The 22,731-nt window shown below is 40.0% G+C and overlaps 2 protein-coding genes across 3 annotated transcripts; one reads left to right on the forward strand and one right to left on the reverse strand.

The window, feature by feature from the left end:
* The first annotated feature begins 2,743 nt into the window (after positions 1-2,743).
* LOC109633672 (aquaporin-3-like) lies at positions 2,744-8,234 on the forward strand. Its single transcript, XM_020093691.2, has 6 exons — positions 2,744-2,940; positions 6,012-6,138; positions 6,348-6,485; positions 6,633-6,748; positions 6,848-7,065; positions 7,180-8,234. Exons 1-6 carry the CDS (start codon positions 2,833-2,835, stop codon positions 7,364-7,366), a joined length of 894 nt encoding a protein of 297 aa, XP_019949250.1. The 5' UTR covers positions 2,744-2,832; the 3' UTR covers positions 7,367-8,234.
* A 6,478-nt stretch (positions 8,235-14,712) lies between these two features.
* On the reverse strand, positions 14,713-21,986 carry LOC109633608 (uncharacterized). 2 transcript variants are annotated; one of them, XM_020093611.2, is made up of 6 exons: positions 21,826-21,986; positions 18,801-19,204; positions 18,494-18,647; positions 17,811-17,930; positions 17,363-17,453; positions 14,713-16,430 (listed from the first exon to the last, which is right to left on the reverse strand). In XM_020093611.2, exons 1-6 carry the CDS (start codon positions 21,875-21,877, stop codon positions 16,232-16,234), a joined length of 1,020 nt encoding a protein of 339 aa, XP_019949170.2. In that variant the 5' UTR covers positions 21,878-21,986; the 3' UTR covers positions 14,713-16,231. The 2 variants fall into 2 exon arrangements, with proteins under 2 accessions (XP_019949170.2, XP_069380010.1); XM_069523909.1 differs by having other exon boundaries at positions 18,494-18,650.
* Between the last annotated feature and the right edge of the window lie 745 nt (positions 21,987-22,731).

A 22,731-nucleotide genomic window follows, 5' to 3' on the forward strand; every position in this document is an offset into this window, starting at 1 on the left:
AGTAAGAGTTTGAAAAAATGGAGATTAAAGTGTATTAATCCTTTGTCTTTCTCTGGTTTGCCAACTTGTGCTGTCTTTCCTCAGAGGTATCAATCTTTCTGTACCTGTCCTGTCTTCCAGCACCTAATGAAAAACAACTGGCCACACTGGCACCACCGCTGGAGACAAACACATCTGGTTGGCAGATGGTACATGAGTGTGCCTATCAGTTATAGACTTTAAAAAAAACACTGATCAGTGTCACTTCCTATTGACCTCAAGGGTTTGAAAAGAAATTGTAAATTAGTGTGAACAGAAATTCTTGTTGGCTTTTTTAAACTTCTCCACTATTTGCAGCCACCACTATTCTTTTCACTGTCCGTTTTTTCTTCTACTGAGCCAAACAATTCCAGGAAAAAAGTAGTTCAAAACCATATGGCCCAAAAATGCAGCTTCTCTGGCCTGAGAGATGGGATTCCTTCTGGAAGCCCACAGCGGTTAAGTGAGGCAGAGAGACAAAAACAAAATATTATAGAGTGTGTGCACAAACACACCTACAGCTGTCTCTGTGGAAAATGGCTGGTGAGGTCAAAACATACCACAAGATAAAGAGAAAGCGATCCAGTAAGAAAAATAAACAAATTGAATGTTTCTGTAAAGTGCTAAAATTCCTATATTTTCACACCTGCTATCTGTTAACCATGGACAACATTCACTGGGTAGATACAGGAAAACAATGAGGAGAGGGAGTCGGACAACAAGAGTCAGTGGCTTTCCCTCATATTTCACAAAACCTGAACTGACCCACCCACGTATAAACTAAAGAAGGACCTCTCTCCAAAGGAACAGGTAGTAGTCAAACATCGAAAATGAAAGTAATTTACTTGTGAATAGGTACAAAATTGATACATTTTGTACAAGAGGTAATTCAGGCAATATAAACAACATTTAACTGTGCACTTCCATAGCTGATGTGCAGTCTAGTTACACTGTATGTATTCCGTTCACACTGTTTATAATATTTCTATTCTATTTTTTAATGTCTTTGTGTTGATATAGAATGTTTACCTATTTATTATTGATGTCTATTTTTTGACTCCGCTGATTACTGCTGCTGGACAGCAATTCACCCTGTTGTGGGACTACTAAAGGATTATCTCATCGGATCTTATCTTATATCTTATCTTATTCCTGCATCAGATCTTTTGTAGACGTTGGCAATGTGTCAATGTAGGTCAAATAGTGCAGCCAGTGGATTGTGAGGAGTAGCCTCAGTATGGTTCTGTAATTACACCTGCCACACCAGACCCCAACTTTTCTTTTTAGATTTTCCTCTCAACTGAAAGAGCCTGGCATACAGTATCCTCTACTGACTCTGTAAAATGATTCATATTTAATTTACCTGCCAGCCTCCTCAGAACACAGCATTTACGAATTTGTCATCGTCTTCCATTCCTGTCTTCCCCACTGAAACAGTTCACTTTGAGCGGTTGCACCACTTCTCGTGACGCAAGTCTCTTTGACACCGTCGCTGTGACTGTAATGACTCAGATCGCCTCAGGGTCCTTCAGTGATGAGACATCTGTAATTTATTGAAACATTGTTTTGCCACGCTCTTCCTGAGAGCACATTCAGCACATCAGCAAAGCGGACATAGCAGTTTTATGTTTGTAGCTCACAGCGATATACTTAGGATGAGGATTTAAAAATGCTAAATTCTCCACAGATTTGTTCACAAAGTAGTTTTGTAGTCTAATGTGAAGGTGATCCGAGCTGATAATCTTCTCCACTGTCACAGCAAACTAGGCACATAGCCCAAAGCAGACAAAAGAAATGGTGCACTGATTTGTACCTGTGAGCTTTCAAACGTGGAAATGTTCTCACACCTCCAAAGAAAGCAGACAAAGAAGGTACAATACGCTGTGATGAGGTTTCAGACAGGGAACAAAAGAACGTGTCAGAAAAGACGAGGTGAGGGACAGAAAGGGAAAAGAGAACGATGTGTGGGAATGACCCAGTGAGGACTGCCAACAAGAATGCATTGCATTTGCGCATGTTTGTGTTATTTCTACTCTTGTGAGGACCAAATATTTCATGAACATGAGTGGGATAATATTTGAACTGAGGATGTTTTACATCTTTCAAGGGGGCTTTAAGATGTAACATTTGGGTTTAGGGTTAGATTTAGGATTCATTCAAACCATTTGACATTTGGTGGATTAAGGTGGATTCATGCTGCGTTACCTGTAAACAGGATCTTGTAATGTAGGAGCTTCACTCTTCTATCTTTTCAGATGATTTGAGGCTCAGAGATTGGTTCAAGGTTAATATCAATCAGTTTTAAAAGAAACGTGCAAATGATAAGAGTACATGCTTTTATTTGTGTTTAATTGCCAATAATCAAACTAAAAATGACAAGATACAAATACAGTTCCTTGCAGAGACACATTGTTATCACACTTAGTGTAAAATCATCTTTTCTGTATTTAATTTTGAGAGAGGCCTGCTTCAAAACTTCACAATTAAGCCATTACTATCAGTCAACCATGTTTTTAAAATTCCTGAAAAGTTATGGGTTACAGGTATGACGGCGCTCACACGTATAGTTTGTGTGTGTGTGTGTGTGTATACGTGTGTGTGTGTGTGTACCAGAAAGTGTGAATCACACAGTGACAGACAGGGAGGCGTGGTGCAGAAGGTGGGGCCGAGCTCACTTGGCTCCAGTCCATGTCCATCCTGGCTCTATAAGAGGAGCCTGGCTCTCTCAGCTGCACAGCCACTCAGGAATTCCTACCTGCCTACTACGTCCAGTGTCCCCTCACAGTCGCATCAGGCTCAGAGAAGAAGAAAAACATGGGCAGACAGAAGGTGTATTTGGACAAACTGTCCCGCTTCTTCCAGATCCGCAACCTGTTGCTTCGGCAGGCGCTGGCAGAGTGTCTTGGCACCCTCATCCTTGTGGTAAGTGTGTGTGTACATATGTTGAATATCTGTGTGTGTGTGAGCATAAGTGTGTGAACACTTCAGTGAACTGTGTCAATTGTCATGCTTAATGCAAAGGGTGCAAAGTTCATGCTTTGTAACATACTGCATGTTGATTCTTTTATTTGCATGTTGAATCTCTATTTTCCTTTAACAATTTGTCTTTTCGATTTTCTTTTGATGCTGCAATATGATCAAAGACTCTTCACACAGCAGTGTTTGTGCTGTCATTTATTTTTGATTGGCATGTTTGAAGAAAAAGAAGAAAGAAAAAGAAAGTGCATTTCATTTCTAAACCATACACAGACTTCAAAGGTAACACTGTGTCACCGTTTTGAGCCAATGATTGTTTTGTAAATGTCAAGTAACTTACATTGGCAAACTGAGTCCAGAGCAAACAGGTAAGTATCAGGTTTCTCTGGATCGTATGTGCTGTGGGCAAAACTATATTCACAATATTTGCGTGAGGTTTTGGATCCGGGATCTTGCTGCATCCCAGCTCCAAAACTTCCCAACATTTCTCTCATCACATCTCAGGGAGGAAGCGTACACACAGTGTGTGTGTGTGTGTGTGTGTGTGTGTGTGTGTGTGTGTGTGTGTGTGTGTGCAAATGAGGACACACACACACACACACACACACTTAAAGAGAAACAAGACATTTAGCTTGAATAGTGGTTTTTCCACAGCCACAAAATCTTGATCTGAAGAGACCATCAGAGACAAACACTTTCTTGGGGTCTAGACTGTGGGCAATCTGCTGTAGTAAACAAACCAAATAAAAAGCCTCATAGCTCACTTAGTCTGAGGAAGCTTTTTTCTTTCCCTAGTTTTGGCAGAAACGTGCCAGTGTGTTGATTTAGATTTTTTACAGTTGTTCATTGATTTACAAAGACGTAGAGGCATGCGGCATTTAATCATCTTTGTTTAAAGAGTTTTATTCTTATGCAAAATCCAAATTAATGTAAAAGAAATTAAAATGACTCACATCTCCAACTTGTGGAGTGAGTTGCTTGAGTTCAGTAGGAGTTACAAATATATATTGTAATAGATAATATATATACACAAGTACATTGTACAGATGTGCACTGGAAAACTACTGAAACATTAAAGCCACGGAGTGAAAATCTTTGTTGTCGGTAGTTGTTTAGCTTGTATTATGACGACTAATGGTGCACAAAGGTGTGGTGTCATTATTGAACAGGTGACACATGGTGATGGCAGCAGTAGGAGAGTCAGTGGCAGAACAATAGGAATCACATCACAGACATGTCTCACATACTCTGACTTCTCATATTCATAGAGCTCATACACAGATATCTGATTCGGTTCTATTCTCTGTGTACGACCTTCTCTCTCCAAATACACTTGCAAATACATTATTGCAATCGGGAACAAAGCAAACTCTTAGTGAGTTATCGCCTGCCAGTGTGAGACGACTCAGAGGTATCATGCGTGAAGGGTGTGTCTAGGTGTGTTTGAGGGTGTGTCTCTTTGTAGTCCTGGCCCAGTGTGAGTAACTCCAGGTATTTTAGACAGTATTATAGAATCCGTCAGGTTTGAGAGCCAGCCAACAAAATGAATGTGTGAGTGAACAGACCCTTCAGTGACGCGGAAATCAAAGAAAGCAATACCCAACAGCCTAACTGCACTTTCCACTTCAAACCACTGCTCCCTGCATTGACCTCGATCGCAGTCCTGTGGACGCCTTTTCAGGCTCCTTGTCCTGAATTTGAGAAGATGTCAGGTGATTTAGAGTCTAGTTCCAGGCCAGCAGTTTTTTTCCTTTTTTGCCTTCAGTTCCAAACCAAATGCCAAATCTTTGTTTCAGTAACGCTGTCGGCTGTGGGGTTTTTTTTTTTACAAGCTCCCCAACTGTGCTAAAAGCTGGGAGTAAATGCAAAGCCAGCTGAATCGGGCGAGGGAATGTTGGTTGGGTGTGCAGTTACCCAACCACAACATTATGACAGCAACATACCAGGTTGCTTTAGTTGTAGAGTGAACAACCTACTGAAAATGAGCCTGTCAGAGTTAGAACTAACACTCAAGGCTCTGAGATTCAGTGTCGGATTAACATGAAACATTTCTGCCGAAATGTAAAGGGATAGTTCCCTTTAATAGGGAAGTTGGCACTAGAGGGTGAATGGCCCATCATTTGGAATCCGATGCCTCTGACATTAAGAAAAACTAGTGGAGGTGAAGTGTTAGCATTTTTTTATTTTCACAACACCACCAGGAAGATAAATCTGCCCAAACAAAACAGACAACACAATTCTAACTCGGGCTGATTTATGGAGTATTTTTCCAGTTGAATTGACAGTCTCTTCAGGGGTGGGAACAGGGTTTAGACTGAGCCCAGTGATGATGAACGCCCCTCAGGCGCCAGTCCCTCTGAGTGCACTTCCCTCACACTAACCTCAACATCTGAGTCGTGTGGTCGGACTGAAAAGCATCCTCATCAGGGGGCTCGGAGAGCAGCAGCCTAACAATGGACCACACATACTATACGAATACACACAGGGATACACACACTGAAACACAGAATCACAAAAATTGATGGAGCAACTGCTACACAAATTGTTCAAATTAAATTTAACACGTTATATTCACAACTTTAAACTGAAACAATTAAATGTATTTGTGTTACCGACTGAAGTTGGTAAACAATTTTGACCTTTTCAGTGCAGCGTGGCACCTGTTTGGCCACAAACACTTTGCCTTAAAACACACGCTTTTTTCTCCTTCCCACATAAATCAGCTGTGTATAGTAGGTCAACACACTGACCTTCCTGCACATGCAACACTGTATCCCTGTGTGCCATTATGAACCCAATAGAGCTCCTTTAATGGGGCTTCCTTCTCTGGTTTCACTGATAATAATCACATTGCCTCATATCAACCCTTGGTTTGACTTTAATTGATTGAAAAATATTTTCGTAAGGTTTCTTCTTAATACAACACTGAGAGAGTGAATACAGTTGGTGCATGTTGTGTAAAATAATTAATGATTGTCACAACTAGTTTGAACTTGTCTTTCTCCTTCTCTCTTCAGATGTTTGGCTGCGGTGCTGTGGCCCAGCTGGTGTTGAGCAGCGGCTCCCATGGCATGTTCCTCACTGTCAACTTTGCCTTCGGCTTTGCTGCCACCTTAGGCATCCTGGTGTGTGGTCAAGTATCAGGTATGCAAACAAATTCACTGGAAATTTCCTCATCCAAACAAAATGTTCTCAATGAGTTATTTGGTTGGATGTTTAGGAATCAGTCAATTCTGAGCATTATTTCGATCCTGATTGCAGAATCACATTTTACTTATAATAATAAGTCTGTGGTTTGAGTGTGGTATCAGAGTTGCAGCACCATAATATGTTCTGACCATGTACATTTACAGGTGGCCATCTGAACCCCGCAGTGACTTTTGCCCTGTGTCTACTTGGAAGAGAGCCCTGGAAGAAATTCCCAATGTACTTCCTCTTTCAGACAATCGGTGCTTTCCTTGGTTCTGCCATCATTTTTGGCATGTACTACGGTAAGAGACAACATCCAGACGTGGAGCCAAATCTAAAATAATCCTTTTGCCACCAAATATGAACAAATGTATGTTTTGATGTCATTTAAACAGCTGATCTCAACAGAAAAATATCTAATGCTCCATTTTTGTTGTTTGTCCCTTTAGACGCTCTGTGGGACCATCCTGGAAATTTCAATGTGACTGGTCCTAGAGCCACAGCTGGCATCTTTGCCACCTACCCTGGAAAGCATCTCACTATTGTCAATGGCTTCTTTGATCAGGTACTCATTTTTGAAAAGTGGAGACAGCTATCATACACTAAATGTCCTTTTTTCAAATATGGATGACACAGCTAACTTTCTCTTTCAATCTCTCTCCAGATAATTGGCACAGCAGCCCTAATCGTTTGTATTCTGGCTATCGTGGACCCATACAACAACCCCATCCCCCAGGGGCTGGAGGCCTTCACTGTGGGATTTGTGGTTCTGGTTATTGGACTGTCTATGGGCTTTAACTCTGGATATGCTGTCAATCCTGCCAGAGACCTTGGACCACGTATTTTCACTGCAATGGCTGGGTGGGGCACTGAGGTCTTCACGTAAGAGCACAGACTTTTTAATCTATGCATGAACTCTTCTTAACGTCACTCTCAAAGTGCTCACTGTCTAACAAACCATTTGTATTATTCACTCTTTCTCTTCCTACTCCTCAGGACGAGAAACGGCTGGTTCCTTGTGCCCATTTTTGCCCCGTTCCTTGGCACCATCATCGGTGTGATGATCTACCAGCTGATGGTTGGCTACCACATGGAGGGAGAAGCACGTGACAGAAAGAGCCAGGAGCAGGAAAACGTCGGACTCACCAACGTCAACACCAACAACGCCAAAGACGGGCACTGAGTGTGTTAAGATATAAACCTCCAAACAGTCAGAAAGATGCACATTCTGTAAATACCACACCAGCCTTTTTTCCTAACACAACTGTAGAAGCCAAGTTTTTTTCCCCAAACCACCTTAACAGCTGTTGGGTCAACTCCCAAGATGGCTGTGTGAAAACAGGCCACTCTTAACTTTATCATGTGATTGTATAACAATGTAGATGATCAGTTGTATATGGAGGAAAGAAACAGAACTTTAGAAAACACAGAATTACATTAATTCTTTTAAGAGATGAACAGTTTGATGTTAGTGTGTGTAGCGCTCACTTTCAACAGTATTGTATGCTTTATACTAATATAGTTTTGTCACTTTTTATATGTATGTCTCTCCCAACCAATTTCTATGCATTTTGTCAGTCCAGGGCCTTTCAATGTTAGCGTTTGAGTTTGGGGAAATTGTCAGCAGTTTCTGCAATAGAAATTTTAAACTTGAACTCAACAGCTCAAATATCTGCAAATGAATATTGTCCATTCAGAAAGTTTGTGCTGCTGCAACTGTATCAGAGCTGCTGTCATTTCTTTCAATGTAGTAACCCTTTAACATGCAAAAGCTTTAACCAGCAGTTTCCACACAAGCTGACAAACTACTGTGACATGTCATCAGCTTGCAAACTTGACTATTTGCTCTCTGTCAGAAACAAATGTCACCCGAAGCGTTTGTAGCCATGCTGTTACAACTATCAGGCTGTCATGTTCAATTTGTATGACTCCATGGTTGGGTGCAAAACTAGACTGTGAGCACCTGTTATTTTTTTAGGTTGAGGGGGAAATGCTTTTGTATTGATTCAATAAAGTCTGTTTTTATTGTTGCAGGAATGCAGCTAATGTTACTCTCCTGTTACCTGCTTCTCATTTCTGGGGGAGGGTGTAATCGAATTACATCAGAAAACAATTCAATTGAACCTTTGCAGGGTTACACCTCTATGCACAGTACAGTTTTTTCTCAGGGAAAACTGATTGCACTTTAACATCTGTTTGGTCTGTTTGGATAGGGTGTGCAAAATGTCTGCTAATTTATAAATTTCTTTTTGAAAGGAGACTTGGCGTGAAAAGACTGAAAATTAAAGGACCAAAAATATTGAAGTCAATATTTCTGGATGAGTTTGATCCCAAGAAAGAGATAACATACGTAGTTGTAAAACAAAAACAGCTTAAGAAACATAAGCACTTGTATGTGTTGCTCTTTATTTGTCTTTATTCTTTACAGGGGTGTACCAGCAGTGTCCAAAGTTTAGAGCTGGACAAGGAACAAGACTACACATAATGATCTCTCTTTTCTCTCAGCTGTGCTCTTTAATAATGATTTTCGGTGCCAAAAGGAGACCTGCTCCATCATTATGCACTGCACAACTGTATATTTGTACAGCTATTTCAAGCTATACTCTCTATTTCAAGGCATACCTCATTATCCACAGACCAGAACTGGGCCACTGTCCTTCAGTGCATGAATTGAATCTGTCCTAGTCCTCCATGCTCCATGAGGTCATTTTGATAGAAATACTAAAAGATTAAATTAAATAACCCCACCAGTATGGACAAGGTACAGACTTCGAATCCACTCAATCCATTATTTCAAGCTTTCGCAACAACCGACAAATCAAAATCAGTTACCTCCACCCATTCCCAAACCTTTCACCTATAGTAGGAGTTCCCCAGGGTGCAGTTTTGAGTCCCCTCCTTTTTATTTTATAGATTCCTGGAAAATCGTCTGACACAACCCCCCAGCCACCATAGCCAAAGTTTCAGTTTGCAGACAACATATGCTATCGGTTTAGCCTCAAATCTGCAGAACTAGCAGCAAAATATCTCTACACATGCATTAATGAAATAGAAATTGGATTAAATTTAGAGAATCAACCTAAACCCTACCAATAAACAATGCATCACTTAAAACCCACATCTGCAGTCCAACAACAGTGTCTAACTATATTAGCACAGAGAAGATAACATACCTCCTCCAAGTCCGAACAGTCCCCTCATGAAACTACATTAAAATTCACTGGATCTGGATCAGCACCAAATTGAACACACTCATAAATATCACTCCCATACACCTGCCTGATTTTTAACCAAGCTCTACGATCTATTCTCTGAGAAATCAGTAAAAATGTTGAAAAAATGCCCCATAAGTCTCTGATTTCCCCATCCGGATCCACACCCAAATTGAATGGATTCTTCCCTGACACAGCACAAACTTTCCTGATAATCATGGTAGTTTTTTCATAATCCTGTTAACCATGACCATCTCTAAGCCCTCTAAAGAAGGCCTGGCACTGAATGGCACAACTTGTTGTCACACATCACAGCAGGCTTACAATACGCCCACTCAATGTGTAATCTTTTCACGGAGGATAATTCTCTGCAACCAGATATTGGATTCTGGCAAACCTATATGAATCAGCGGTTTTGCACAATTACTTCAGGTCTCAGCAGGTCAGCTTGCATGTGTAGAGTAGATTACCTGGAGTCCCTACAAAACTCACCTGGCTCTGTTCGAAGGTACAAAACCTGCTCTGCAACATCTTGTAACAGTTTAATTCTTGACACAAACAAATGTGAATGTCCACTATTTGGACTACGTACATGATATGTGATTATTTTGTTGGTGGTAGGTGTATTTTTTTTACAAAGTCAGCCAGTCTTTAAGCTAAGTTGAATGATTACTGACTCGAGTTCCACACTTACTAAACAGAAATGACAGCAGTATCAATCTTCTCGTGTAGCTCTCAGCAACAGTACATTTGTGATTATGTAAGCTGTCAGAGGTCTTGATCACATCAGGAGCAAGAATACTCAAAACAGCTCTTAACAACAGGCAATGAAATAAAAGTTTAGGTGACTGGAAAGTGAAAAATTAAAACTATGAAATGAGCAGCGGTTCCCTGGAATGAAGGAAACTCCTTGAATAAGTGATGGAGTACATGTGCAGCAATCATGCAAGGTACAGTATATACAACTTGCAGTAAATGGACCAAAACATGCCAACCACCAGAATGGTCCTTTAAAGAGCTGATGCACGCAGCTCTAACTGGCATTATGGTTGTGGACATGTGTTTTCTATCATCAGCTGCCCTGCTAGGTACACTACGCTGCCTGAGGCTCCAGTGGAATTCTATCATTGGATCAGGTTTAATGTATTATGGCTCTGTAAGATATTGTTTCAGCCAATTTTTGACATTGATAGTGAAAAATTATTATTTTGATGTCTAGTTCCAAACGTAGCAGGTAGTGTGTGGGACATTTATGCAAGTTTAGTTAAATGCAGAAACTAGTGGGGGGTGGGGCATGTCTGTCAGTGTCTGTCCTTTCTTATGTGACCAAAAAAAGACAAAGACAAGCTGACCAGTTGTAACGAGCCACAAAATACCAAGGAAGGATATGGTTCTTGTTTCAGCAGGCCCTCAGCTTTACAAGAAAAACAAAGATGTAAAAAGTTATAATAATCACTGAGGCAAGGCAAAAGCTTCTAACATTACATCTTGTGGCAAGGGGCATTTTCGGAGCCTGTGAAGGTTTGATATTAGAAAAGGCCAAAACAGAATGCTTTCATGCTAAAACAATATAATACCCTCAATATAGCATCTCACATACCAAGTATATTCCTTTCTACAGGAGCTGGTATTGCGTTCACCTCTAAAATCTCATTTCTATCCTCTCGGCTCGCTCACTCAGGCCAGAGTCTCATCAAAATATTTGCACCTGGCGAGATTTCAGAGTTGTGTACCACACTTTAACAGGGAAAACAAGCAGATGGCTAGGTGGGAAACACAGACCGTAATCTTATATTTTAATGAAAGAAAGAAAGATTCTGCAGAAGAAGTGAATTGTCCTGCATAGTTCAAACAACCCTCAACCTATGTTTTACAGGGTAATAAAATGTATGTCACACTGTTGTAGGCAGTGTCTGGTTCAGACTGGGATGCTGTCTGGTCTGTTAGACACTGAACCACCTGAGGGAAGAGTTGGTACACATGTGCAGGCCATGTGTGATAACAGCAGTGTTTACTGTGAACTATTAAAGCCACAAAGAATCCAAATAAGAGACAGCTATACATCAAATACAAATTCCACTTTTGAAAATCTCATGGCCAAACAGTCCACTTATGAAATCACATTTATATTCGATCTTGATTTCATCATATATCAGTTCCCTATATATATCTGATTTGATCAAGATCAATGATTTATTATTACATTCCAAAAATGATGGAATGCTCCCAATGTCACAATGTTAAAGAACTTAAAAAAAAAATCTTGGACCCGCCTCCTGATCCTGATTCGCAAGAACATTTACTGATCTCTCCTGACAACTGCATCCTTCCACCAAGTTTCATGATAATCTGTCTTGTAGTTTTTAGGTAATCCTGCTAACAACCCATATAATTTCAGATGCATCCAGAATAACATGAACAAACCAATCTGTAGTGCAATTACTTCAACTCTTCTGAAGGTTTTGCAACATTATTACTTTTTTGCAAATAAAACGTGCCAAATTGTTGCATATATGTGCCTAGTTTCAGTTTACAAAATTTGATTTATACCAACAGTTAACATTAAAACTGGACACAGCTACATCCAACAAGGACAAGTAACGAAAAAACTTTGTGTTAGATTATTAAGTAAAACTGATACAGTGCAGATGTTCAATGTTGTTGACCCGAGTCAACACAAATGTTTTCTATGACTTATTTTTTTGCATTTGATAAAAGATCTTGAACAACAGAATTTGCAAACTTTGATATTTTGAGATGACTGCGATAAAAGGGAGATTTAACAAAAACAACAAATATGCTCACAAGATGTCGGCGTGCTTCTTTCTGGAATTTGAAATTAAATTGAAGACTGGCTTTTGTACGTTGCTGAGAAGGAAATGGAGGATGGTCACAAATCTGGGGTCCTTAGAACACATCTGTTTATTGTTGCCTCGATTCCTTCCTCTTGTCCTCTCCCCCTTTCATCCAAATCTTCAGCACTAACATGCTGTTCACACCAGTTCACAGTGCATTGCAGAGATTTTGAACTGTTCCCTGTTGGGAAGCTGGTGTTTTATACAGAGGACAAGAGATACTTTTGTAAAAGTTCATGTGCGAAAGGTGGCTGCATGAATTCTGCTTCATCTGGTGCCTGTTTCATGTGGTGTAACTGTGATGTTGAGGGATGAGCAGGATATTACTGTGGTGACTTCAACCTTCAGACAACTGTTCTCCCGACAACAATACACCCCAGTGACCGAGCGCTTCTCTCAGGAATGACGATTTCTCACAAACAAGGAAGACAGGAGGCGCATTTTAGGAAGAGAGGGGAAAAAACACCTCTTTCTTGATTGATCAACCTCACCCACTCTCTGTTATTTGTTTCCTTTTGTTTGTATTTTACAGTGCTTTCATCAAATACGTTTTCTCAAGATGGTTTCTGTCACTTTCCGTAAATCTTATCACACTGATTGGCAGCTGATACTGACTCGCTCTTGGTCGAGACTGTATCGGTGGGACCTCGATACTGTGTGACTCCATCCCTGATTTCTACTGTACACACTCTAGCTCCAAATGCACAAGATGGCAGCAGTCGTATCCAGGACACTTTGGCTTTATTTCAGAATAGCAGGAGGGAAGTGGAGATGCGTCGCCCATCTTTAAATTTAAAATTATTCGTATCAGTATCAGTCTCATGGTTCTCTCACTAAGAGAGGACCATCTATACATAATAAAGCCTAGTATGACTTCCATAGTATATATAAGAATACCAGTGCACAACAATAACAAGAAGAAGCAATGTTAATGGTTTGTTTGAATGGTTTCTTGATCAGAAGAATTCTTTAAAGGGAGACTGTGGAACCAGATCCATGCGCTCCAGCAGGTATTGAGAGTGCTGAGTCAGTCGGTCACACCTCTTATTCATACAGATGTCGCTCCCACCCTCCTCTTTCATCTTGGATAAAAAAGACACGTCTGTGCACATACAGTGCAGCAATATTTGAGTGACAGGCTGTGCTGTTTTGGCTCAATAACCTGGCACACCAGGATTTTAAATTAAACAATGACTGGTTAAGCTGCTGACTTTTAGTTTTCAGGGTCTATGAGTTGTTTACTTGATAAAAACTGGATGAGCACTTACAGTACAATCCACTTCAAGTCTAATCCTGTGCAGGAGGAAACTGGCAGGATTGTGGTTCGTAAACCATTCACACCATGTGTACAACAACAACCTCAAATTATAGAGCTGAAAATCAGCACTTCACCCTCAAGTCAATGTTTTGCTTCATGACCTCCTTGGCAGTTACCTCTGCCAAGTTTGCTGGTTTGTTTGTATGTTTGTTTGTTCGTCAGGACAATTACACAAAACTATTAGATGGACTACCATGAAACTTGGCGACAGGATTTGGTTTGGGGAAAAACCCATTACATTTTGGTGTGGACATTTTCACAGATTTCCCAGGGAATAATTCATGTATCTTGACTTTTAAAATCTAGCATATTTATGGACCCTGATATCTATAAGTGTGTACAGTTTGGTGCAGCTTGATTGAATTTAAAGGGACTGTTGGGCCTTGGCAGAGATATGCACTGTGTGTGTATGGTTTAAGAATTGAATTTACACGCAGGTTCTAGGTCAATAAAATGTAAATATTTCTAATGTAATATTTAACAAATAAGGAATTTTAAAAAAAGCACTGAAAATAACCTGCTTTTTTCTTGTATGGCATGTGGATGTGGTTTTGGAAGGGCGTAGGATGCCATGTCATTTTCAGGGTGCTGTGTTCTGTTCAGTAAACGTTGTGCCCTCTCATTAGTATAAACGCTACCAGCAGGGTTTTAGCTCTAGGTTAGGTGCTACTTTCTCTTGAGAAAAAAATAAACTACAAAAATGTCTATTAAAATATAAGCGAGCACTGCCTACACATGCACTTTGGATAAAACAAAAGTTTTTCATGTAAAACACGGATAGGTTCTTTTCTTCTGGTAGTGTTTGGTCCAAACAAAGATTGACATACCATTCTTAAAATGAAGGAGAGATCAAATTAGCCCAACAACAGGCCCCTGCCCCCCAAAACTGTAGAATAGCTTTTGATTTTCCGCTGTAAACAGACTCCTCAAGCTGGGAAGTTTCCACACTCCACTCTTTAACATATCTGTGATAACTGCATCCCTACAGCCTGTCTGATGCAATTACTGTAAACAGCAGTCGTTTCCTTAACCCCTCACTTGGGATGATATTAAAACGGAGGAGCTGTCGACGTACAGCAAACACTAAAGAATGTTAACTTTACATAACACATCATAAAACACTTCACAAAAACGACACGTCAGGTATGTACCGTTTGACATTTAATTAGGAAGTTCACAGCTTTGGAAAACTTTTAGTGAAATATACCATAATATATATATATATAATACACGACAAAGTGAGTTCGACATACCCGGGATATGTTGTCATTATCAACATCATTCATGTGACAAAGGCAGCGTTGTCAATCATTAGCGATATCATAACTACTATTAATAAAGTTGTTTGTATGATATATGACATCTGCCAGTCGGGTCGGTAACATCCAACAGCGACATAGAACAATGTGTCATGTTGCTTTTACAGCTTCAGGTTAAATAGGTAGGCTGATGTTAGGTAAAGAAGGCCGAACAATAAAAACATAACCCAGGTAGGTCGAGCGATGTAGTACAGACACAGGTTGCCAGTACAAAAAAAGGAAAACATCACCGTAAGTTGACAATACAGTTTCTGAACCTGGCTCTGGAGTTTTCAACCTTATCACGCAATCTTCACAATGAACCTCTGGACATTCTCCAGAGGGGCTGTATGTGAGAACACAGCAGAAGATCCTCCAGAGATTGTTGTGCTGTTGTTGTGTCTGAGCGGAGAATCTCCTGCTGTTTTGTCCATGTGTGAAAGGAAAACTCCAGAGAAAGTCCGGACCCAATTCTGCGGACCTCCTCTGGAGTTCATGTCTGAAAACGGCTACTGACAAGTTCAAAGATCTAGAGTTCGGTTACTGTTCAGCTTACCTACTAAGACTTTTAAATATCGTTGATCTCTACAGAAAAGAGCTTAGAAACAGCCACTGAGTGGAGACTGTGTTGTCAAATGCTCTTACAAAGGTCAAGAACATCCATCGTGCATTACAAACATTAAATTACAAATATAAATTAATACAAATGATGTCATGTCATTATCAAAGCAAATTACAAAATGAACAGATGAAGTTTAATGATATTGAATTATGTCATGAAACATGTTTCACCAAACACTGTTTCTGTCAACACAACACGGTAAAGTACAGTGCAACACAACTGTCATTATTCTTATTAATCCTAATATTCAGTGCACAAGCCTCTGCAGCTGAGGAAGAATCATATTAGATGAAATAACAACATTAAACTAAGAAAACATGACCAGATCTTCATCTACAGTGGTTTGGGCCTTACAGCAAACAAAGATTAGTTTATTGAGTATTTATCAAGGCCTAAGCTATGTTTTTTTTGTTGAGCCCTTACATGATACCTATAGTACCTCTACAAACAATATCTGAATGCTAAACATTTATTTTGCAGTCAGGACTCTTATCTTTAAAAAGGTCAAAGCCCAGCTCAAACTCAATCTTTTTCTTTCCTGGCAGCTTCTCAGCAGCTTTTATCTTCCTCTGGCAGCTAAGCCTCAAAAAATTGTCTGATTCTGAGCCATGAACTTTCCATTGCCCTGTACCTCTCTGATGCCAGCAGCCCGAAACCTTATTTTGCCTGTTGTTTTTCAATTTTTTGTATATCCTGCGCACATGCACACACCCACGCCCTAACCCTCACCAACAGCACAGCCTTCAGGCCTCGTACAGCGGTGTCACGGTGCCGTCCTTCCACTCAATCAGGATCTCTCCCCGATGTAGAGTGGGGGAGGAGTGGGGGAGTCGCATGGCATGCTCTGTCAGCGGGGCCCTGTCACTGGGCACGGGGGACCCAGGAACACTCACCTCTGGCCTCACGGTGTACGACTTCAAGACACACACCACCTTCTTCCTCCTGGCACAGGAAGACAGACAGAGGTGGAAAGTGGGTGGAGGTAATAAAAATAACAATCCAATAGGGTGTCCTGATGAAGCAGTGTCTTCATACAATTATATTCTTGGTTTAAATTGAGTTTAAAACATTTGCTGTTTGAAATATTCCACCAAATTTGGAGTTTGAATTAACCAATTTCTCTCAAATGTCAAAAACGTTGTCAAATTCCCAACCTGAATTAATAGAGACTGAAATTATCACACAAAACAAGTATGCAAATTAAAATGACACAACAGAACAAGTAAACCTTGTTTTAGAGACACTGTTACCAGTAACCTTTGGGCTATTTCTACTTCCAATCATTATAATAATAACAATAATTACGGTATTTATAAAGCACAAAAAGTGCTTCAAATCAAAGCAATAAAAATGAAATTGTTAAAACAAGATAAGGAAATTAAATGATATATAAATAGCAGGTTATGCTAAATTACCACAGGATAAAACAGCAATCATGTAAAACATTTAAAACATCAGTATCTGCTTTTATGTTTGCCAAATGATAATTTTACAGAATATACAATGCAGAAAATATCTGCATTTATGATAACTTAAAAAAGAAATTCTTAATTCCAGTCCTATATATTTGGGTTTAACAGTTTTTCTTTTCTTTTTATCTATAGTTATTTATAATAAATTGTATGGTTAAAATGTCAAACAAGCCTAAATTATAATTCTTTGTTATAAGACTTTGATAATGACATAGTGGGAATAATTGGCAATTTGTTTTTTAAATATAAATCTGAATCTGAATTTTGTAATGCCCATAATCGGTATAAACATCGCCCCCTTAAAATCCCTATCTGCTGGGCTATGATCATATGCAGAATAGTAATGTTTTCAATGGTGCATCTATATAAGTAAAAATGCTTTTGTGTGTGTTAGGTACTGACCTATTGGTGTAAACATTCAGGATAAGAATCACAGTCCCCAGGACCAGAGCCAAAGAGCTTAGCACCAGCATGGTTATCTTCCAGGCCATCCCTGTACATACATTGTTTAAATAAACTGAATAACATACAGACCAATATATTATATTTATCACTTTCTAGATAATCATTCTTCTTCATGCATTTCTTTAGTTTCTGTCACGTCTCTGAACCTGAACATAACTGAAACACCTTGACAAACACACCCACCATAAACTTCATTTTATGGTTTCTTTCAAGTTTCTCATTCACTCATCTCCACCTAGTGGTGTGAAAGTAACTGCATTCATTCTGAATAAGGGGAGTTGTTCAGGCTAATTTGTCAAGCTACATGCAATGTTGTTCAAGAAAATATTTCCAGTCTTAAAACTTGAGTCTTAATCTTTAATTGATTAACATTTACCAAACTTACCATAATCCATACTGAAGAAAATCATGGTGGGATCTGCAGGGGATTTGGTGCTCAGTGGCGAATGAGTCCCATTGATAATCAGATGTGTTTCGGTGACCTTGTCATCCATTATACCTTCAGCTGGAAGAGAGACAATACATAAACAAATCAACTAGAGGCCAGAAGGTTTGATTTCCTCTCAGCCAGTGAATCAGCATTACTGGGACTTCACTGTGATATTGTTTCCAGGGTAGATACAGATACAGATATCCTGTTGGTGCATTCTGAGAAATCAAAACATTGGAGCACTGAGGATCAGCTGTTGGATAGCAACATTTTCAATGCAAGAAAATCTAAATCCTCATTTTCATGATGTCCACGTTTACTTGTTTCTGCTCTGGTTTTGATTATAATTGACCATGACTGTTTTTAAATGGTACCAGCGTCCAACTGAAACACAACAAAAAAACATAATGACCTACTGTTCATTTCAATAATCTACTTTCATTGACCATGTTGCTGATGCTATTAGTAATCAAGATTAGCTTTAAATAAGTAAAGCCACTGGCTGGATCTTTAGTGTTATTGTTTTCCTCGCGGACTGGCAGGAGAAACTCTGGAAAACGCATGTCTGAAAGAAGTTCTAGTGTCACAAACTGTAGCAAAACAACAGTCAGTAAACTACTCCACTTTTAGGTTCTTACATGGTTCAGCCTCTCTGTTTTCATCGGCAGTTGGAAACATCCCAGGTTCCAGAGATTTCCCCACATAGATGTGAGTTTGATCTTGTTGCTGGATATGTTTTCTTTCTCTTCCATTGCACAATGTCTGGTTGTCAAGAGACCGCCACCTGCTGCCCTGCTTGTAAAGATGCCAAAATTATTTCAGGCTTGAGAAGACTTTGTAACACTTCTTCTTATGATGTAATATATATATATCACCTCCTGAATAATTGAAATAAGGTACTTTCAGATATTTTGACACATGAAAAAGGAACTTAAATATCATTACCTGTTTATGATTCTGTGATAGGTAGACCAAAGTGGATTGTGGAGTGGCACTGAGGTGCAGTCCCCTCCCCATCAAAGAGAGGTGGCCTTTCTTGGAACAGGACCATGCCTGGCTGCTCTCCTCTCTGCCTATATCCACTGCTGCCACTCCTTCGTCAGCCCCGTCGCTATCAAGCCTTGAAATACAGGGCTGCAGGTGAACCCCTTCATACTGCTCTGCCGGGGCCGTCAGACACTCCCCAGTGAAGTGGCTGCTGAGAGCCTGGCTCTCCGGGAGCCAGCTCCACTCCTGTACTGGTGAATATGGGCTGCACTCCCCCAGAGACACTCTGCCTCCCCACGTTCCTTCTTGCACCTGAAGACATTTACCTATCAGCTTGTTCTGAATCTTTATGCTGGATGCCTCTGTGGAGGAAGTGGAATAAAATAAATTGAGTTACAGATTCTAACTCAAATAAAGGACAGATTTATTCCTGAGTCTGCGAGAGATAGTTTCATTCATAAACATTGTTTCAAACTCACTGTAACTATGTCTCGATTTAGGGGCTGCATCCTTCAGAGGACACAGCCTATACAGCCCATGAAGACCGCCTTTTTTGAGGCACGCATAGAATGAGACAGTCCAGTCTTCAGATGCTTACGTAATCGAAGTCACTAGCTTGCCCCTGTTATGGAATTTTCATAGACACTGTCTCTTGTCCTCTCTGACATTTTGAGAACATTTCACTTACAGGTGGCTGATAGGCTCCCCAAACCGGGAGTGCAACCAACGCTGATTTTGTATTAATCAAATCTTTGGAAAAGTTGTCTCTGTCTCCCAGGTGGAAAGGTCCCTACCAAGTGTTGTTGACAACCAGAACAACCCTAAAGGTCGAGGGAAAAGCAGAATGGAACCATGCCACAAGGTGCAGATTGGCTCCCCCGCCTGCAGGAGAGAGTGCAGATCCATGGCGAGTAACCAGACGTTAACTCCTCCTTCCCCTCATGCTGAGTGGGCCCGGACATGGAGCAGGTCAAGGCGTTCCAGAGGACGGAGAGCAGGGAGGCTTTCCTGCACATGGCACGATCTGTGTCATTCATTCCATGTCCCATGAAAAGGGGCCATCAATAGAGAATGTTCCTAGTGAACTGTGAATCAAACTCTGAGCATAAGGAAAACTCAACGATTCCCTTTGGACACAGCAGAAACGTGATTGCAAACAAAATTGAGAGACAAATTGACAATGTTTTGATGACAGAGCCTGAAGGAGAAGAATCAAAAAAGACTGATGAACATGTGTTTCCAGCTCTCTTCCAGACAAAAAGAACTAAAAAACCTTTTGTGTTTGCATGTCCTCTTGACATATTGATGTAAAGTGAATGACTGTTATGTTTATCCCATAGCTTTCTATAGAAGCAGATAGTGGTGGTCCACTAATGACAAAACATGGGTAGAAGCAGAACAAAGTGCAAGGTCAATGAAGGTAAAGTTCACACCTGCAGTACCATTGACTAGACCTCTAGAACTGTGGTGTTTCACTGAACAGCAACTGAACGATCATCCTGACTGTAATGCATGGACACTTAATTACCAAGAGGTTCCAGGTGAGCTAAGAAGCTGCAAAGCCAGAAAAAATGTGATTGTAATCTCAGTAATTGCTGGATATGTCAACGTATGCCAGCATCAATACACTCTTCAATGTTTGATCCAATCCCATTCACTTAAGCCGACTACAAAATGTTCAATTGGAATGACCTTGCTTCAAGATTAAAGATGAGGGAAACGATTGCTATACTCCAACGTACCCTGTAGACTTCGCAAAGTCCACATACAGCGCTAAAACAGTTAATGACCAATATCTGCAGAGCGGATTTAATTACACCACACTGCTCCGCGTCGCTCATATGCAAATGTACGTTGAGCTAGGCTTCAATTATAGAGTCCAAATAATACTGGCTCAGACAAATTGTTCAAAACCTTCTGAACACTAGCCATATTCTACCAGTATTCTGGATGAAGCTTTAGTCTATGTGCAATCATGGTTTGGCATTAGGTTCATAGGTTGAGTTAAAATACAGATGCGTAACTGTTCCCAAGCATGTGTACAGTTAGTTGTCCGGTAGAGTTGAAGCATGGTATTCAAGCATCGCACGTCTTGACACTTGCTGGCGCCATCACCTCTTTAAAAAACGGTTTATCACTGAAGCACAATGAAACCTGGGACAGGTTGGGCTGAGAGGGATCACCTCTTGGAGGCTTCGTTTCTCAGGGATGAGAGGATGCATTTAGAGGACCCTTCGAAATGGGACAAAACTGGTCGAGCTGCTGTGACGCAATCTGTATTCAAATGTAGCCTCCAAAGAATGCAGCCCCTGAATAAAGACACAGCTTGAAGCACATTGCTGAATTTGATCTAATATCAGATAAGTCTGTTCTACTTTTAACTTTACATAACAACTTAGTTATGAACAACTCAAGAGAAAAATATTAGACATGTATTAAAAATAATTTCAGTGTCCACATATCATTCATATATCAAGACAATATTAAAAGATGAATCTGGAAACTTTGTTTTGAGAACCATTGCTCTAGAGAACAAATGGTTTTAGCAACATAAGAAAGCCAAACCAGATTCCCTTAAAAAATATAGCAATTCTATTTTATTTTTTTCTTACAAAAGCTGTATCTTTAAATATGACTTCAGATTTGTAATAAATGTGTGTCTTGACATGCTTTGCTGTATTCGGCATAAAACTGAAGCATCAAACTTAATCTAGATACAATTGTAATGGATTTAAGCAGCTAATATTTAGCTATAATTCTTCTGGTGAGATAAAGACAGTCACACTCTGGACATGCAATGTTTGTTGTTGGCGTTAACGAACCCACTAAATACTGATCGACCAACTCAACTCCTCAACTTGTGCATTCTCTCTAATAAAATACCTTTACAGGGCATTTACATGAATAGTTTTCTCTGGCTTCAAAACAACTGCGGCTCAATTTGCCAGTTGACTTGGAACAAGTTCAAACTTTGATGTCTTACTTGTCAAAACCAGCAAAACCAGCAGATAGAAGCGCAGCATCCGTGTTCCCATGATGATGAAGACAGAGACCTCCGGATTCTTCCGGGAAAACTCTGAATCTGTCCGCAACTGCAACAAGTGCAAGTGGGCGGGGCCAACTACTCGTAACTTCCCTGTGTGCGTCCATCACATGGTCAGAGGAGGGAGGGGCCAACCAACAATGCGTGTGTGACATAGATCAATACTGAAGAATAACTCTATGGAGGAAAGCTTGGTAGGGCCAGTCAGAACTGAAGGAGGAATATTCGGTCTCCTTTTGCATTTGGAGAATTAATTTGAAGCCTGCAACGGATTCTGAAGTTGAAGTACAATTTTACCAATTCACCCACAAAATATATAGAAAGTTAGTAGTCTGGTATACATTCTTAAAATTTTCTATTTCAGATTTCAGTTTTTTTCCCCATACCTTATTCTCAAATTGCAAAATAAATAAAAAATGTCTTTATTGACTCAATTTTGACATTATTGTTCATGATTTGACTATTTTCCTTTTAGAATTCCCTGGTTTTGTTGGACTTGCGTAATTTTATATTATTTCTAGACATTGCAGCCTTCTTCAAACTCACATTGCAACCTTCAACTTTTTTCTAAACTTACAAAAATACTTAATTCTCTTCTATTTTTTTTCATATGGCCCTACACACAATATGTTTCCCTTTTTAAAGTAATTACAACCCTTAGTGATGATATTATGTTTAAAGTTCCTCTCTTGCCTGTTGCCTTTCTTCACCAGCAAGCAGTTTGTCATCACAGTCCTTTTGATAAGGGCAAAAATCCCCATGGGCTGAATGCATTTGTTTACTGTTTTGTATATTCTGCCTACTCAGGCAAACAGGAATTTTCTCATATCACTCACAACCCAAACA

This window comes from Paralichthys olivaceus, chromosome 4, assembly GCF_024713975.1.
Source record: "Paralichthys olivaceus isolate ysfri-2021 chromosome 4, ASM2471397v2, whole genome shotgun sequence".
NCBI lineage: Eukaryota > Metazoa > Chordata > Actinopteri > Pleuronectiformes > Paralichthyidae > Paralichthys > Paralichthys olivaceus.

Coding starts and splice junctions, on each gene's coding strand:
- LOC109633608 (XM_069523909.1), bottom strand. CDS start 21,877: ATGGGAACACGGATGCTGCGCTTCTATCTGCTGGTTTTGCTGGTTTTG. Junction 18,651..18,800: donor TATCACAGAATCATAAACAG/GTAATGATATTT, acceptor CATCTTTACAAG/CAGGGCAGCAGGTGGCGGTC. Junction 16,431..17,362: donor CTGAATGTTTACACCAATAG/GTCAGTACCTAA, acceptor TTCCTGTGCCAG/GAGGAAGAAGGTGGTGTGTG.
- LOC109633672 (XM_020093691.2), top strand. CDS start 2,833: ATGGGCAGACAGAAGGTGTATTTGGACAAACTGTCCCGCTTCTTCCAG. Junction 6,749..6,847: donor TCAATGGCTTCTTTGATCAG/GTACTCATTTTT, acceptor ATCTCTCTCCAG/ATAATTGGCACAGCAGCCCT. Junction 7,066..7,179: donor TGGGGCACTGAGGTCTTCAC/GTAAGAGCACAG, acceptor CCTACTCCTCAG/GACGAGAAACGGCTGGTTCC.